We start from the raw sequence: 19,588 nt of genomic DNA on the forward strand, positions 1-19,588 counted from the left end.
GAGCAGGAAGGACAGAGAACCCATTCGAGTAAAATCTATGAATATAATGATTCATAATAACCTTACTACTCAAATAAAGGAGGCGCAACAAGGAGTTTTAAAAGAGGGAAATTTAAAGGATGAAATACCCAAGGGATCGGAGAAGCATCTTAATATTCGGGAAGACGGAACCCGATATAGGGCTGAAAGGATTTGGGTACCAAAATTTGGAGATATGAGAGAAATGGTACTTAGAGAAGCTCATAAAACCAGATAATCAATACATTCTGGAACGGGGAAGATGTACAAGGATCTCAAGAAACATTTTTGGTGGCCGGGTATGAAAGCCGATGTTGCTAAATACGTAGGAGAATGTTTGACGTGTTCTAAGGTCAAAGCTGAGCATCAGAAACCATCAGGTCTACTTTAACAACCCGAAATCCCGGAATGGAAATGGGAAAACATTACCATGGATTTCATCACTAAATTGCCAAAGACTGCAAGTGATTTTGATACTATTTGGGTAATAGTTGATCGTCTCACCAAATCAGCACATTTTCTACCAATAAGAGAAGATGACAAGATGGAGAAGTTAGCACGACTGTATTTGAAGGAAGTCGTCTCCAGACATGGAATACCAATCTCTATTATCTCTGATAGGGATGGAAGATTTATTTCAAGATTCTGGCAGACATTACAGCAAGCATTAGGAACTCGTCTAGACATGAGTACTGCCTATCATCCACAAACTGATGGGCAGAGCGAAAGGACGATACAAACGCTTGAAGACATGCTACGAGCATGTGTTATTGATTTCGGAAACAGTTGGGATCGACATCTACCGTTAGCAGAATTTTCCTACAACAACAGCTACCATTCAAGCATTGAGATGGCGCCGTTTGAAGCACTTTATGGTAGAAAGTGCAGGTCTCCAATTTGTTGGAGTGAAGTGGGGGATAGACAGATTACGGGTCCGGAGATTATACAAGAAACTACCCAGAAGATCATCCAAATTCAACAATGGTTGAAACCACCCAAAGTCGACAAAAGAGCTACGCTGACATTAAAAGAAAAGATATAGAATTTGAAATTGGAGAGATGGTCATGCTTAAAGTTGCACCTTGGAAAGGCGTTGTTCGATTTGGTAAACGAGGGAAATTAAATCCAAGGTATATTGGACCATTCAAGATTATTGATCGTGTCGGACCAGTAGCTTACCGACTTGAGTTACCTCAACAACTCGCGGCTGTACATAACACTTTCCACGTCTCGAATTTGAAGAAATGTTTTGCTAAAGAAGATCTCACTATTCCGTTAGATGAAATCCAAATCAACGAAAAACTTCAATTCATCGAAGAACCCGTCGAAATAATGGATCGTGAGGTTAAAAGACTTAAGCAAAACAAGATACCAATTGTTAAGGTTCGATGGAATGCTCGTAGAGGACCCGAGTTCACCTGGGAGCATGAAGATCAGATGAAGAAGAAATACCCGCATCTATTTCCAGAAGATTCGTCAACACCTTCAACAGCTTAAAATTTCGAGACGAAATTTATTTAACGGGTAGGTACTGTAGTGACCCGAACTTTTCCATGTTTATATATATTAATTGAGATTGATATTTACATGATTAAATGTTTCCAACATGTTAAGCAATTAAACTTGTTAAGACTTGATTAATTGAAATTAGTTTCATATAGACAATTGACCACCCAAGTTGACCGGTGATTCACGAACGTTAAAACTTGTAAAAACTATATGATGACATATATATGGATATATATATAGTTAACATGATACTATGATAATTAAACATATCATTAAGTATATTAACAATGAACTACATATGTAAAAACAAGACTACTAACTTAATGATTTTTAAACGAGACATATATGTAACGATTATCGTTGTAAAGACATTTAATGTATATATATCATATTAAGAGATATTCATACATGATAATATCATGATAATATAATAATTTAAAATCTCATTTGATATTATAAACATTGGGTTAACAACATTTAACAAGATCGTTAACCTAAAGGTTTCAAAACAACACTTACATGTAACGACTAACGATGACTTAACGACTCAGTTAAAATGTATATACATGTAGTGTTTTAATATGTATTTATACACTTTTGAAAGACTTCAATACACTTATCAAAATACTTCTACTTAACAAAAATGCTTACAATTACATCCTCGTTCAGTTTCATCAACAATTCTACTCGTATGCACCCGTATTCGTACTCGTACAATACACAGCTTTTAGATGTATGTACTATTGGTATATACACTCTAATGATCAGCTCTTAGCAGACCATGTGAGTCACCTAACACATGTGGGAACCATCATTTGGCAACTAGCATGAAATATCTCATAAAATTACAAAAATATGAGTAATCATTCATGACTTATTTACATGAAAACAAAATTACATATCCTTTATATCTAATCCATACACCAATGACCAAAAACACCTACAAACACTTTCATTCTTAAATTTTATTCATCTAATTTATCTCTCTCAAGTTCTATCTTCAAGTTCTAAGTGTTCTTCATATATTCTACAAGTTCTAGTTACATAAAATCAAGAATACTTTCAAGTTTGCTAGCTCACTTCTAATCTTGTAAGGTGATCATCCAACCTCAAGAAATCTTTGTTTCTTACAGTAGGTTATCATTCTAATATAAGGTAATAATCATATTCAAACTTTGGTTCAATTTCTATAACTATAACAATCTTATTTCAAGTGATGATCTTACTTGAACTTGTTTTCGTGTCATGATTCTGCTTCAAGAACTTCGAGCCATCCAAGGATCCGTTGAAGCTAGATCCATTTTTATCTTTTCCAGTAGGTTTATCCAAGGAACTTAAGGTAGTAATGATGTTCATAACATCATTTGATTCATACATATAAAGCTATCTTATTCGAAGGTTTAAACTTGTAATCACTAGAACATAGTTTAGTTAATTCTAAACTTGTTCGCAAACAAAAGTTAATCCTTCTAACTTGACTTTTAAAATCAACTAAACACATGTTATATATCTATATGATATGCTAACTTAATGATTTAAAACCTGGAAACACGAAAAACACCGTAAAACCGGATTTACGCCGTCGTAGTAACACCGCGGGCTGTTTTGGGTTAGTTAATTAAAAACTATGATAAACTTTGATTTAAAAGTTGTTATTCTGAGAAAATTATTTTTATTATGAACATGAAACTATATCCAAAAATTATGGTTAAACTCAAAGTGGAAGTATGTTTTCTAAAATAGTCATCTAGACGTCGTTCTTTCGACTGAAATGACTACCTTTACAAAAATGACTTGTAACTTATTTTTCCGACTATAAACCTATACTTTTTCTATTTAGATTCATAAAATAGAGTTCAATATGAAACCATAGCAATTTGATTCACTCAAAACGGATTTAAAATGAAGAAGTTATGGGTAAAACAAGATTGGATAATTTTTCTCATTTTAGCTACGTGAAAATTGGTAACAAATCTATTCCAACCATAACTTAATCAACTTGTATTGTATATTATGTAATCTTGAGATACCATAGACACGTATACAATGTTTTGACCTATCATGTCGACACATCTATATATATTTCGGAACAACCATAGACACTCTATATGTGAATGTTGGAGTTAGCTATACAGGGTTGAGGTTGATTCCAAAATATATATAGTTTGAGTTGTGATCAATACTGAGATACGTATACACTGGGTCGTGGATTGATTCAAGATAATATTTATCGATTTATTTCTATACATCTAACTGTAGACAACTAGTTGTAGGTTACTAACGAGGACAGCTGACTTAATAAACTTAAAACATCAAAATATACTAAAAGTGTTGTAAATATATTTTGAACATACTTTGATATATATGTATATATTGTTATAGGTTCGTGAATCAACCAGTGGACAAGTCTTACTTCCCGACGAAGTAAAAATCTGTGAAAGTGAGTTATAGTCCCACTTTTAAAATCTAATATTTTTGGGATGAGAATACATGCAAGTTTTATAAATGATTTACAAAATAGACACAAGTACGTGAAACTACATTCTATGGTTGAATTATCGAAATCGAATATGCCCCTTTTTATTAAGTCTGGTAATCTAAGAATTAGGGAACAGACACCCTAATTGACGCGAATCCTAAAGATAGATCTATTGGGCCTAACAAACCCCATCCAAAGTACCGGATGCTTTAGTACTTCAAAATTTATATCATATCCGAAGGGTGTCCCGGAATGATGGGGATATTCTTATATATGCATCTTGTTAATGTCGGTTACCAGGTGTTCACCATATGAATGATTTTTATCTCTATGTATGGGATGTGTATTGAAATATGAAATCTTGTGGTCTATTATTATGATTTGATATATATAGGTTAAACCTATAACTCACCAACATTTTTGTTGACGTTTTAAGCATGTTTATTCTCAGGTGATTATTAAGAGCGTCCGCTGTCGCATACTTAAATAAGGACGAGATTTTGAGTCCATGCTTGTATGATATTGTGTAAAAACTGCATTCAAGAAACTTATTTTGTTGTAACATATTTGTATTGTAAACCATTATGTAATGGTCGTGTGTAAATAGGATATTTTAGATTATCATTATTTGATAATCTACGTAAAGCTTTTTAAACCTTTATTGATGAAATAAAGGTTATGGTTTGTTTTAAAATGAATGCAGTCTTTGAAAAACGTCTCATATAGAGGTCAAAACCTCGCAACGAAATCAATTAATATGGAACGTTTTTAATCAATAAGAACGGGACATTTCACATATAGCACCCCACCAGTCATACTCTTGATCTACATGTAACGTTCTATGAACATAAATCCTTCGAACCAGCGTGAGCCATCACTAACCGGCTGAATTGTCGATGGTGGGTCTATGTTTAACCACCCCTGCTGAGATCCTCATCTCGTAAGGGGTTATTCAATGTACTCCAGACCGGAGAGTTAAACTCAATTGACCCTTAAATCCCCTTTCAATGATGTCAAGCATGGACCGAACCCGACCCATTTATTCTATGATTGATCATTTGGCGCCATCCGTGGGACACACAAGTTAAAAAGTTTTGATTTGATCTCTTCTCTGTATGTCCACTACTCACTTGTTTTTTCTCTACAGGCATCTGTTACGAAAAAATAAAGTGCACTCAATGGCCAGCTGCCAACAACAACAAGAAACCAAGCACAAATCGGGCACTGACAGAAGTCTGGAGGCAACGGAGATATCCTTCCCTGCCATCCGAGCATTCAGCACTTCCTGCGCACCCATTGTGGTAAAGGGATACCCCCGAGTTTGGTCTTGGTGTGAAGCGCCTTTACATGGATAACGACAGTAGTGTTGACATCATGTACGAACATTGCTTCCGAAAGTTGCCCACACCGATCAGGCAGACCATCAAGCCTCCAACCATGACCCTGTTCGGGTTTTCAGGAGAGTCAGCATGGACAATCGGAATTCTGGACCTGAGGCTGGAGCTGAGAGATAGCAAAGACAAGCTAAAAAAGTGCACCGGGAGTGTAGAATTTTGTATGGTGCGCTCATATTCTAGGTACAATGCTATATTGGGAAGAACCTCTATCCAAAAGTTTGGCGCTATACCGTCCATAATTCATGGGATGGTCCGGTTTCCAACAGAACGAGGAATCGCCACCCTCGAATAGACACCGCTGGATGCCTTATGCGCAGCTATCACTGATAAAAAAGACGTTCCTCCTGAAGAGACGGGCGCGAATGAATGGTGGGTTGTAGTTAACCCCGCGTACCCAGAACAACAAGTGAAGATAGGGGGAGTCTCACACAGGAAACTAAAGAGAAACTGAGAAATATCCCCATCTCTAATTCAGACGTGTTCTGTTCGCACGACACATACATGACTGGTGTACCGCGGGAGATAGCGTAACATCACCTCCGCGCTAGCACCAACCTAACCCCTGTCAAGCAGAAGAAACGTCCAATGGGGCTGACAGAAGCGAATGGTTGCGAAGAGAAGTCGACAAGCTGGTTAAAGCTAACATACTTCGCAAAGTAAGCTACCAGACGTGGGTGGCCAACCCCGTCTTGGTGGCTAAGTCCGATGGGACATGGCAACTATGTATCGATTTTAAAGACATTGACAAGGCATGACCTAAAGATAACTACCCCTTGTAGGAAATAGACTGGAAAGTTGAACCGCTCGCCGGGTTTAGGTTTAAGTGTTTCTTGGATGCGTACAAAGGATATCACCAAATACAAATGACCGAAGAAGATGAAGAAAAAACCGCATTTCACACGGACTAAGGTATATATTGTTACACAAAGATGCCCTTCGGGTTAAAAAACGCAGGCGCTACCTATCAGCGCACCATAGATACTGCATTCACAAAACAAATTAGGCGCAACCTTGAGGCATACGTTGATGATCTAGTCATCAAAATCAACACTGAGGAGCAGTTGTTGGCCGACATTCTCGAAACATTTAACACGCTCAGAAGCATCAATATGAAACTTAAACCCGCCAAGTGTAGCTTTGGGGAAGAAGAGGGAAACTTCTTAGGGCACATAGTGACGCCACGGGGGATCAAGGTGAACCCAAAGAAAATAGAAGCAATTGAAAAGATGCTCTCTCCTAGAACAAAAAAGCAAGTGCAAAACCTCAACGAGAAGTTGGCCGCGCTAATGCGATTCCTATCAAAGGCCGTAGAAAGATCACTCCCGTTCTTTCATACCTTGAAAGATTGCGCCAAGAAGTCAGACTTTAAATGGACAGAAGAGGCATAAAAAGCATTCCAAGAAATGAAGGCGCTCCTCAAAAATCTCCCTACGTTAACAGCACCAATCGCGGGTGAAACCTTGATACTTTACCTTGCCATGTCTAAAGAAGCTGTTAGCTCCGTTCTCGTCGCAGAACGGGGAGACGCCCAAATGCCCATATACTTCGTTAGCAAAGCACTGTCGGGGAGTGAGCTAAATTACCTCCCTATAGAAAAACTGGTATACGCGCCTGTCATCACCTCCCGTCGCCTGCGCAGGTACTTCCAAGTGCACCCGATTACGGTACTCACTGACCAACCTATTCGAAAGCTACTCTACAACCTAGAAATATCTGTGAGATTTGAAAGGACCCATCTTAATCCATCCGGACGAAGTCCATATCGATTATAAACGATTCATAACAGTTGATTACATCGCTAGGTACTTGACCTCTATATGATACATTTTTACAAACATTGCATTCATTTTTGAAAAGACAATCTTCCATTACATCGAAAGTTGACAACATGCATACCATCTCATAATATATCCAACTATAATTGACTTAATAATAATCTTGATGAACTCAACTACTCGAATGCAACGTCTTTTGAAATATGTCATGAATGACTCCAAGTAATATCTTTAAAATGAGCTAATGCACAGCGGAAGATTTCTTTCAAACCTGAGAATAAACATGCTTTCAAGTGTCAACCAAAAGGTTGGTGAGTTCATTAGTTTATAGTAATCATTTCATTTTCATCATTTTAATAGACCACAAGATTTTCAAATATTATAAGACGTACAGAAGTCCCATTCCAACTGCACAAAAAAAATCTTTCATATGAAGAACACCTGGTGAGGATTCAAATTATAATAGTAACCACCTGTGCCGGTCTTTCACCCCACGACTGAATACATGTGCCTTCAAAATATAGAACCTCTGTGCCGGTCTTTACACCCCACGGCTGAACACATGTTTATAAAATATAGGCCAACCGGTGCCAAAATGTCATAAATAATAAACCATCCACCCGGCTCGGGAGCTCATACGCTCTAACGAAAACCGGGGCCTAATGCGTGTCATAATAATCAACCCCAATCCCATATAATTCTATCATAGAATGCAGTTAAGGTACTTGTGTCTATGTCGTAAAACAGTTATAAAAGTTGCGCATGTATTCTCAGCCCAAAAATGTAAAGAGTAAAAAGGGAGCAAATGAAACTCACCTAATGTATTTTGTAGTAAAAATACATATAACGATATTGAACAAGTGTAGGGTTGGCCTCGGATTCACGAACCTATATCATTTATATATATTAACACATATAATGGTAGTCAAACAAATTTATATATTATTAGAGATTTAATTGTTATTTTAATTAGGTGTTTCATTAATAACCTAATTATTTATATTTACTAATATTTATTTTAAAAGTATTAGTATAGTTATGTTATATATAATAAATATGATTTTATATAACTAATAATTATTTGATAAAATAATATTGATAATAATAATAAATAAAAATTTATTTTATTTTACAATAATAATAATAAGGATTAATAATAACAATAACAATAGTAATAATAATAATAATAATGAGTAAAAGTAAATTACCTCAAGAAAATAGCCCTTAAAAAAATGCCCAAGTCCGGGTTTGAACCCGTGACGTCCCGCTAACCCGATAAAATCCTTAACCATTACTCCAATATTCATCATTTACAGCATCCTTTTTATCACTCATCCTGCTCAATATCTAATCATCATCTTCCTATAATTATCGAGCATAATTATCATCTATCATAATTCATTAATCATCATCGTCATTCCTAACATCATCATTATTTCATAAACTTAATCCTCATTTAATCCTAATCAAAATCATTATCCATCATCATCATATTATGATCGATATCATCACCATTATCTCTTAATTATCATCGTCTTATAACCTAATCATATCTTTACGATCATCGTCGACTTCATAATCAACACCTTCGTCATTATCATAACATATACTATCATCATCATCTATTCTTCATAATGATAATCATCATTATCTTCCTTTCTAAGATAATAGATCGAGACTTATTTGATCAAGCAACAGCACTAGGTTCCTGATGGCACGGATGTGGTTTGCAGTTGTACAGCAACCAACATGTAAAGGCCCAGTATTACAAACTATCACAGCCCAACAGAAATGCTAGTCTTGGCCCAACAACCTAATACTTATTCGGCCCAACCAAATAACGTTTAAGCTTCATGGCCCAAACTAACTAAATAAGAAATCTGGATATCATGTATTCTGTTTTTATCATGCGTCACTTTTAAGTGACTTACTATGTCGGCCAGCAACAACAAAATGCATGTACACCTCAAATTTCATCATATATATTACTTTATTCTTCTATTAAATGTATTAAAAATGGCCACATCGATTTCACCTATGTCTATAATTCAGTTCACTAGCAAAAGAAGTATTAAACAATTCAAAAGTTTATCAAATGTCGGCCAATGGATCTCGAGTGTCCCACCTGAATCACTTACATCCGAAAATGCTATAGCTTTTTATAAAGGACTCTCAATACATTCAATATGACCCCTTTAATTTACGACCCCTCATGATATAAATATTCGTTACCTATATCATCTTTTCTTGTAGTATTCACGAGAAAAAGTAATTTACAGCACCATGGATGGGGGTCACGAACAGCACAGCAGAAACAGTCGGTTAAAAATAGTATAGGTAGTCTATTGGTTTGGAAGAAGGTTTATTCAGACAATAACAACAGGAAGTAAAAGGAAAGAAAAAAAATATGGTGGCAGTTTGTCATGGTGACTAATAGTGGTGGTCGAATATATATAGAAGTAGAAGGTACCCATAAGTGATCATATGGTGGTGTGGGTTGTTTGATTTTGGTGTTGTGGTTGTTGTGTGTCGAAGTCAGAAACATTGATTGATGGTAGTATGTGGGTCGGTGACAAGTTGTTGATGATGAATTGATAGTGGTTTTTCGAAGGTGTTTGTAGGGTGATCATGGGTTTGGTCTTGGGTTTACGAAAAGAAAATAAAACAAGAAAGAAGGAAGAGGGATGGATGATTTACACAGAGAGAGTTCAAGTGTGGTGCTTTTTGGGTAATGGTGATCGAAATGGTTTATGTATGTCTTTATCTATATGCAATGTAGGTATATATGTATATATGACTTATATTATGAAACAAAAATAGCAGTGTGAATATGAATAAATATTTCAATGTCCAGTTGCCATTTTGTACCATATATATATATATTAAAGTATTAATAATAATAATATAACATTACTTTATAATTCTAATGTGAATCAACAATAGTAAGCAGTTTAAGATTTAGGTTCAATTAGACACAGTGATTAAGTGTCGTATAGTACTCAATCAATCAATTATTCTTCATAAAGTAATAGATGAAATGAAATTCAGTTGCCTAGCACTTTCATACACAGTAATTGAAATAATAATTTTAATATAATAATAATTAATAAATTTAAACGTGTGATAACAAATATAGCAGTATTTCTTTTAAATCTCAGTGCCGACAGTTTTCACGGACTGTGTACCGTACCCCGTTGTTAAATTAGTGGCGGATAAAAGTGTTCAGAAAAATCCTAAATACATTTTTAGTAAGCCTAAAATTTATTGAACTCATTTTCGGATTACCGTTTATATTAAAATCATATAAGTTCGAATTAAACTTCTCTAAATAATAATTGAAACGTCCAACGACTAATACAATCGTTTAATATATATATATATATATATATATATATATATATATATATATATATATATATATATATATATATATATATATATATATATATATTTCTAAATATATATGCATCTATATACAAATAGTTGTTCGTGAATCGTCGAGAGCAGTCGAAGGGTAAATGAACAGTTCACAATTTTGTGACTCAACCTAACAGACTTTGCTTATCGTATCGAGATCATATAAAGATTAAAGTTTAAATTTGGTTGGAAATTCCCGGGTCATCACAGTACCTACCCGTTAAAGAAATTTCGTCCCCGAAATTTGATAGAGATCATCATGGATAACAATAAGAATGTTTTCATGACAAATATGAGTTGATAAATAGGCTTTTATCATCATTGAGTAATATGGATAAAATCATTTGATTTTTGTGAAGAGTATGAGTGAAGCTATCACCAAAGAGTGGAATGAGTAGGTATAGATTCGTCATATCTTTTGACGTAGATAGGATTGATTTTCATGTTCAAGAGATTTGGAGAAAATCTTCGTAATAAGATTTGATTCTTCGATAATCAAGGGAATTAGGATCCGCTTTAAATACGATCATCTGTTTTAATTGCTCTATCAGATATTTTACTATAAATCCACCCCCGTCGTTTCCTTACAACTCCCACCTTCTATTCTTTCTCCTCAATTCATACTTTAAGACATTCGTTAATATGCTCCATCTCATTCTGATCCTTGATATCCCCTTAACTTTCATATCTGTTATTCTTCTTTTTCATCTGCCACCGGAAGAATCTATTTACTTCTACTATACCCTTGGGTTTATAGTGTTTTTAGTTCTCCCGTGTCTTTAGGTTGCTATATGCATCGATATATACAGTTTGTAATTTCCGGGTTGTTGTTGGGTTTTATATCTTTCCTTATATTTCGAATCTCTTTGCCTTTTTATTCTCCTCTCGATCTCTAGTAAAGCGAGTAATGGCCCTGAATTCGTAAGTGTGAATTTTGAAATGAATATAGTTAAGAAAGAAATCATAACGGCACGATCTTAATTTGGAAAATTACCAGAATATGCGAAAAGATAGAACTATCAAGAAAATATGTTCTTACTATGTTTGGAGATTGGGTAGAATGTAAGATTCGTGTAAATGGCACATGATGACGGTATGTTCTGTGAATCATCACGTTTCATTAGAAACTCAGCATGAATTACTGTAATATAATCACGTTGATCAAGTGTCATTATATTATACTAATTCATGCATCAGTTCCCAACACTACTTCAAAAACATTCATATTTTAAATTCGAAGGTTCGCAGAATATAGAAACTAAAATAGTTTCCTTTTATGATATAATACGGATAGCGCAGAGAGATAATTAATATCGAACGAGAATATTTATGAAGATATCTTCAGAAATATTGATGATATTAATAAAGAAAGGTACGATGATATCTTAGAATTTCGGAATTAAATTGTGATGAAGAAATTCATTCACGACGATTTAGAGTGGTTAAGGAGTAAGGTATTCGCTAAAGATTTCATCAGAAATAGAATCATCTGGATTCTTTAAATACAGGGTTTGGTCCATGTAATTTGTTCAGAGTCTCCTTCATGGTTTGCTCAATCCGGTCTCCAGATCTAACTTTGCTGAGTTTTGTCAACATACTATTCTTTATCACCAATCTTTCGACTGTTAAAGTCGTTTTCAGAGTGGAAGATCATAATTCTAGGAGATAAATGTTATATTTATACATATAAATATTGATGTAGAAATGTTGCGAGATTTAAAATACCAATTGTTGATTCCCGGTAATTGGTACGGCAGTGCTCATTACAAGATGCGGATGAGTATATGATAAGGTTTTATTGAATAAATATAATGGTTCTTTAGAGAGACTTAAGCCGATGAGTAATGAAGTTGCTGGTACATCTGCTGGTAATATGGTGGAATCTAAAAGTTTCCCCGGTAATAATACAAGAGCACACATATATATCAAGGTTATAATTTGAACAAAAAGTCGAAATTGACTTGCTGGAGCTGTGACAAAATTGGCTAATTTGGAAAGAGATTAAAAAGTTATTTTCGGTAATAACAATGACATAGGAGCTAGCACAGATACGTGTTAAACGTTTATTTAGTTTCCGAGATTTTTTAGGTGCATAACTATACGCATCAATCTTTTCTTCCGTAGATGAAGTACAGTTGGTTCATCCTCCCGATTGAGGTGTTTTCAAGAATTACGAAAGGTTTGAACGCAAATTAGAATCGTCAAGATACAAATGAGGTTTAAGATGAAAATCAAGTGGCAACTTGAGGAAATATTTAACTGTAGTAGATGTAATTTATTTACGATCTTTTAAGTCAAAATGTATCATAATTAATATTTCCTACTCTTTTAATACTTTTTAATTGTCCAATGATAGTAGTTCAATAGTTCCACCAAAACTAGTATATTTTAATGAAATAGTCGTATAGGAACAGTTAGTTAGGAACAGTTAGCTAGAATTTCTTTAGTATGGGTTTAAAGTTTTACGTAGTTAATTAATCGGTTACTAATCACTTTTATTTTGTTCATTATTTTCTTCATTATGCCACTTGTCAAATCTTGACTTGGATTTTGATCGGTCAAAATCCGAATATGAAGTTGAACTTGGATGAAAATAGTTGTTCTTTGGTGAACGGATACGTATATGTGTGAATTTGAGCAGTGTTGTTAATGACTGTTGAATCTGAATTGAAGAATGTACAGTGTAACTTATTAATGTGAGATCTAAATATTCCTCGGGTATTACCTACCCGTTAAAATATTTTCACCATTAACAGTTTATACGAAAGAATTTTTTTTATTACAATCTTTATGAAAATATACTTACATATATATTTTCTTCAGATGTAATAATGGATTTAATGAGTCAATATAATATTAGACTCATTTGATTTTCGGTTTGAGCTAGAATAAGAAATCCCTAAAACTATTAGGAACCACATATTCTTCGCAGAATATTGATGAAGTTATGGATCAATACTTCATCATTAATTATTAGGATCCACATATTCTTCGCAGAATATTAATGAAGTTATGGTCCAATACTTCATCGTTCATTGCTGTTGGTATACCTTGGTATCTATGGTGCGTATGATGTTGATGTTCGTGAGATAGATTGTGAAGTTGAGGCTTGGGATGCGGATGTTGTTGTTGGTGGTACTGTTGGTGCCGGTGATGTTGCTGAAGCTGGTACATTTTGCACCATATTCTCCGAATTGATTATTCAAGCGCGAAGTTTGTTGACATATTACTCCAGGATGATTGTCGTTTGGAACGAGCGGATGAATAAGGTTCAGAATTGTGGATAGAATATAATCTTGTCAAGTTACCCCGGAAATGAGACTGAAAATGGTGTCTCGAACAGGTTCGCCGGTAAACGCTTCAGGTTCATTGTCAAGAGGTGAATTCGGTTGGTGGAAGGGATTGCCTTCTGTGCGTTTCCATTAATTAAGTCGACTACGAAAACATCAGATGAATTGAAAATGGCTGATTGGTTGATTCATGCCGATGACGCTGTTTTCGGAGCTTAGGTGAACATCTATGTCGGAATAGCTGTCAGAATAACTATCGGAATAGCTATCGGAATCTGAGGGACTCGAACTGGTTTAGGGATTCATCCCGTACGATCAGATGAAGGATTTTCGATAAGAAATAGATTATAGGATGTATATTAGTACCCTGCAATATATAATTTACATATGCATATATAATACTAAAATCCCATAAGTTACGGAGGAATCTACGGAAGCTGTCAGGCAAAGGTAACAACAACAGATACGCTAAAATATGAATTTATCTATACACAATCTATGCAATAGAGGCAGTAAGACATGTCTAGACTTTAAGGATGATAAGCAAATGATTTCCGACTAGAAATGATAAGCAAAACTTTTGACATGCAGACACGGTCGAAGTTCAGACTCACTAATGCATCCTAACGACTTATCAGTTAGACACACTAATGCAGACCTGGTTCGCTAAGACCACCGCTCCGATACCAACTGAAAGGACCCGTCCTAATCCATCCGGACGAAGTCCATATCGATTATAAACGATTCATAACAGTTGATTACATCGCGAGGTACTTGACCTCTATATGATACATTTTTACAAACATTGCATTCATTTTTGAAAAGACAATCTTCCATTACATCGAAAGTTGACAACATGCATACCATCTCATAATATATCCAACTATAATTGACTTAATAATAATCTTGATGAACTCAACTACTCGAATGCAACGTCTTTTGAAATATGTCATGAATGACTCCAAGTAATATCTTTAAAATGAGCTAATGCACAGCGGAAGATTTCTTTCAAACCTGAGAATAAACATGCTTTCAAGTGTCAACCAAAAGGTTGGTGAGTTCATTAGTTTATAGTAATCATTTCATTTTCATCATTTTAATAGACCACAAGATTTTCAAATATTATAAGACATACAGAAGTCCCATTCCAACTACACAAAAAAAATCGTTCATATGAAGAACACCTGGTGAGGATTCAAATTATAATAGTAACCATCTGTGCCGGTCTTTCACCCCACGGCTGAATACATGTGCCTTCAAAATATAGAACCTCTGTGCCGGTCTTTACACCCCACGGCTGAACACATGTTTATAAAATATAGGCCAACCGGTGCTAAAATGTCATAAATAATAAACCATCCACCCGGCTCGGGAGCTCATACGCTCTAACGAAAACCGGGGCCTAATGCTTGTCATAATAATCAACCCCAATCCCAGATAATTCTATCATAGAATGCAGTTAAGGTACTTGTGTCTATGTCGTAAAACAGTTATAAAAGTTGCGCATGTATTCTCAGCCCAAAAATGTAAAAAGGGAGTAAATGAAACTCACCTAATGTATTTTGTAGTAAAAATACATATAACGATATTGAACAAGTGTAGGGTTGGCCTCGGATTCACGAACCTATATCATTTATATATATTAACACATATAATGGTAGTCAAACAAATTTATATATTATTAGAGATTTAATTGTTATTTTAATTAGGTGTTTCATTAATAACCTAATTATTTATATTTACTAATATTTATTTTAAAAGTATTAGTATAGTTATGTTATATATAATAAATATGATTTTATATAACTAATAATTATTTGATAAAATAATATTGATAATAATAATAAATAAAAATTTATTTTATTTTACAATAATAATAATAAGGATTAATAATAACAATAACAATAGTAATAATAATAATAATAATAATGAGTAAAAGTAAATTACCTCAAGAAAATAGCCCTTAAAAAAATGCCCAAGTCCGGGTTTGAACCCGTGACGTCCCGCTAACCCGATAAAATCCTTAACCATTACTCCAATATTCATCATTTACAGCATCCTTTTTATCACTCATCCTGCTCAATATCTAATCATCATCTTCCTATAATTATCGAGCATCATTATCATCTATCATAATTCATTAATCATCATCGTCATTCCTAACATCATCATTATTTCATAAACTTAATCCTCATTTAATCCTAATCAAAATCATTATCCATCATCATCATATTATGATCGATATCATCACCATTATCTCTTAATTATCATCGTCTTATAACCTAATCATATCTTTACGATCATCGTCGACTTCATAATCAACACCTTCGTCATTATCATAACATATACTATCATCATCATCTATTCTTCATAATGATAATCATCATTATCTTCCTTTCTAAGATAATAGATCGAGACTTATTTGATCAAGCAACAGCACTAGCTTCCTGATGGCACGGATGTGGTTTGCAGTTGTACAGCAACCAACATGTAAAGGCCCAGTATTACAAACTATCACAGCCCAACAGAAATGCTAGTCTTGGCCCAACAACCTAATACTTATTCGGCCCAACCAAATAACGTTTAAGCTTCATGGCCCAAACTAACTAAATAAGAAATCTAGATATCATGTATTCTGTTTCTATCATGCGTCACTTTTAAGTGACTTACTATGTCGGCCAGCAACAACAAAATGCATGTACACCTCAAATTTCATCATATATATTACTTTATTCTTCTATTAAATGTATTAAAAATGGCCACATCGATTTCCCCTATGTCTATAATTCAGTTCACTAGCAAAAGAAGTATTAAACAATTCAAAAGTTTATCAAATGTCGGCCAATGGATCTCGAGTGTCCCACCTGAATCACTTACATCCGAAAATGCTATAGCTTTTTATAAAGGACTCTCAATACATTCAATATGACCCCTTTAATTTACGACCCCTCATGATATAAATATTCGTTACCTATATCATCTTTTCTTGTAGTATTCACGAGAAAAAGTAATTTGCAGCACCATGGATGGGGGTCACGAACAGCACAGCAGAAACAGTCGGTTAAAAATAGTATAGGTAGTCTATTGGTTTGGAAGAAGGTTTATTCAGACAATAACAACAGGAAGTAAAAGGAAAGAAAAAAAAATATGGTGGCAGTTTGTCATGGTGACTAATAGTGGTGGTCGAATATATATAGAAGTAGAAGGCACACATAAGTGATCATATGGTGGTGTGGGTTATTTGATTTTGGTGTTGTGGTTGTTGTGTGTCGAAGTCAGAAACATTGATTGATGGTAGTATGTGGGTCGGTGACAAGTTGTTGATGATGAATTGATAGTGGTTTTTTGAAGGTGTTTGTAGGGTGATCATGGGTTTGGTCTTGGGTTTACGAAAAGAAAAGAAAACAAGAAAGAAGGAAGAGGGATGGATGATTTACACAGAGAGAGTTCAAGTGTGGTGCTTTTTAGGTAATGGTGATCGAAATGGTTTATGTATGTCTTTATCTATATGCAATGTAGGTATATATGTATATATGACTTATATTATGAAACAAAAATAGCAGTGTGAATATGAATAAATATTTCAATGTCCAGTTGCCATTTTGTACCATATATATATATATATATATATATATATATATATATATATATATATATATATATATTAAAGTATTAATAATTATAATATAACATTACTTTATAATTCTAATGTGAATCAACAATAGTAAGCAGTTTAAGATTTAGGTTCAATTAGACACAGTGATTAAGTGTCGTATAGTACTCAATCAATCAATTATTCTTCATAAAGTAATAGATGAAATGAAATTTAGTTGCCTAGCACTTTCATACACAGTAATTGAAATAATAATTTTAATATAATAATAATTAATAAATTTAAACGTGTGATAACAAATATAGCAGTATTTCTTTTAAATCTCAGTGCCGACAGTTTTCACGGACTGTGTACCGTACCCCGTTGTTAAATTAGTGGCGGATAAAAGTGTTCAGAAAAATCCTAAATACATTTTTAGTAAGCCTAAAATTTATTGAACTCATTTTCGGATTACCGTTTATATTAAAATCATATAAGTTCGAATTAAACTTCTCTAAATAATAATTGAAACGTCCAACGACTAATACAATCGTTTAATATATATATATATATATATATATATATATATATATATATATATATATATATATATATATATATATATATATATATATATATATATATATATATATATATATATTTCTAAATATATATGCATCTATATACAAATAGTTGTTCGTGAATCGTCGAGAGCAGTCGAAGGGTAAATGAACAGTTCACAATTTTGTGACTCAACCTAACAGACTTTGCTTATCGTATCGAGATCATATAAAGATTAAAGTTTAAATTTGGTTGGAAATTCCCGGGTCATCACAAGATTGACCAAGTGGGCGATAGAGCTAGGCGAGCATGAAATCGCGTATGATGCTAGAAATGCTATTAAGTGTCAGGTGATGACAGACTATCTGGCCGAGACAGCCACTGATATGCTGGTAATATGTGATCCAGAACAAATCCCCGTGCCCTCCACTAAATTATGGGAGCTATATACCGACGGTGCAGCAAGCTCTGAAGGCGCTGGAGCAGGGTTAATTCTCACCGGCCCACATCAAGAGGAGCACACGTATGCACTGTGATTTAACTTTAAAGTAAAAAATAATGAGGCAGAATATGAAGCGCTACTGGCTGGAATGTGGATAGCCCAGGAAATAGGAGTAAAGAAGCTACAAGCTTATGTGGACTCACAATTAGTCGCCAATCAGATAAACGACACGTTTGACGCTAACGACAAATCCATGCAGTCATACTTGGCTCTAGTTCACTCCCTAGCAGACGCATTTATCGATTTTAGGATCAGTCAAATACCGAGAAGTCAGAACAAGCAAGCGGACGTAATCAGTAAGTTTGCGGCTCTTACATTCAATCACTTGGAAAAGAAGATACTGGTAGAACAGATTTTTAGGAAGTCTACTGAGCCAGAAGTGACGGTTGCATTGGTCGAAGAGGAAGAAAAAACTTGGATGACGGACATTATAGAATTCCTACAAACCAGATCCCTGCTGGAGAATGAGAAAGAAGCAACGAAGATCAGAGTGAAAGCGGCCAATTTCGAACTACGAGGAGATATCCTATACCGAAAATCCTATCTGGGCGCGACCCTGCGGTGCGTAGGAACCAAGGAAGCCGCGACAATCATTGATGAGATTCACAAAGTGTCATGCAGGTTACATTCAGGCTTCAGGACAGTCACTAAAAGGATTAAGCGGCTAGGGTATTATTGGCCAAGGAGGTAGCGTCTGATACAACCGAAAGGATAAGAGTTTTCGAAGAATGTCAATTGCACGTGCCAGTTAGTAGGGCGCCTCAGCACCCTACGATACCTATCACGTCACCATTGCTGTTTTGCAAATGGACTATTGACATAGTGGGACCTTTCCTAAAAGGCCCTGGGAATGCAGAGTATCTGGTAGTCGCTATCGACTTCTTCACCAAATGGGTAGAAGCGAAGCCCCTACGCACCATCACAAGTAAGCGGATCGAAGACTTTTTTAGGGAAAGCATTGTTTGTAGGTTTGGGATACCTAACGAAATTGTCAGCGACAATGGTATGAAATTTGAAGGCAACCCCTTCCGCAGCTGGTGTCAAGACT

The 19,588-nt window shown here is 34.8% G+C and overlaps 1 protein-coding gene across 1 annotated transcript; it reads left to right on the forward strand.

Annotated features, from left to right (window-relative positions):
• The first annotated feature begins 6,806 nt into the window (after positions 1-6,806).
• LOC139888068 (uncharacterized) lies at positions 6,807-18,574 on the forward strand. The gene is made up of 3 exons (XM_071871101.1): positions 6,807-7,118; positions 17,247-17,353; positions 18,316-18,574. The coding sequence occupies exons 1-3, from the start codon at positions 6,807-6,809 to the stop codon at positions 18,572-18,574; spliced, it is 678 nt and encodes a 225-aa protein (XP_071727202.1).
• The last annotated feature ends 1,014 nt before the right edge of the window (positions 18,575-19,588 follow it).

Source organism: Rutidosis leptorrhynchoides, chromosome 2 (assembly GCF_046630445.1).
Source record: "Rutidosis leptorrhynchoides isolate AG116_Rl617_1_P2 chromosome 2, CSIRO_AGI_Rlap_v1, whole genome shotgun sequence".
Lineage (NCBI taxonomy): Eukaryota > Viridiplantae > Streptophyta > Magnoliopsida > Asterales > Asteraceae > Rutidosis > Rutidosis leptorrhynchoides.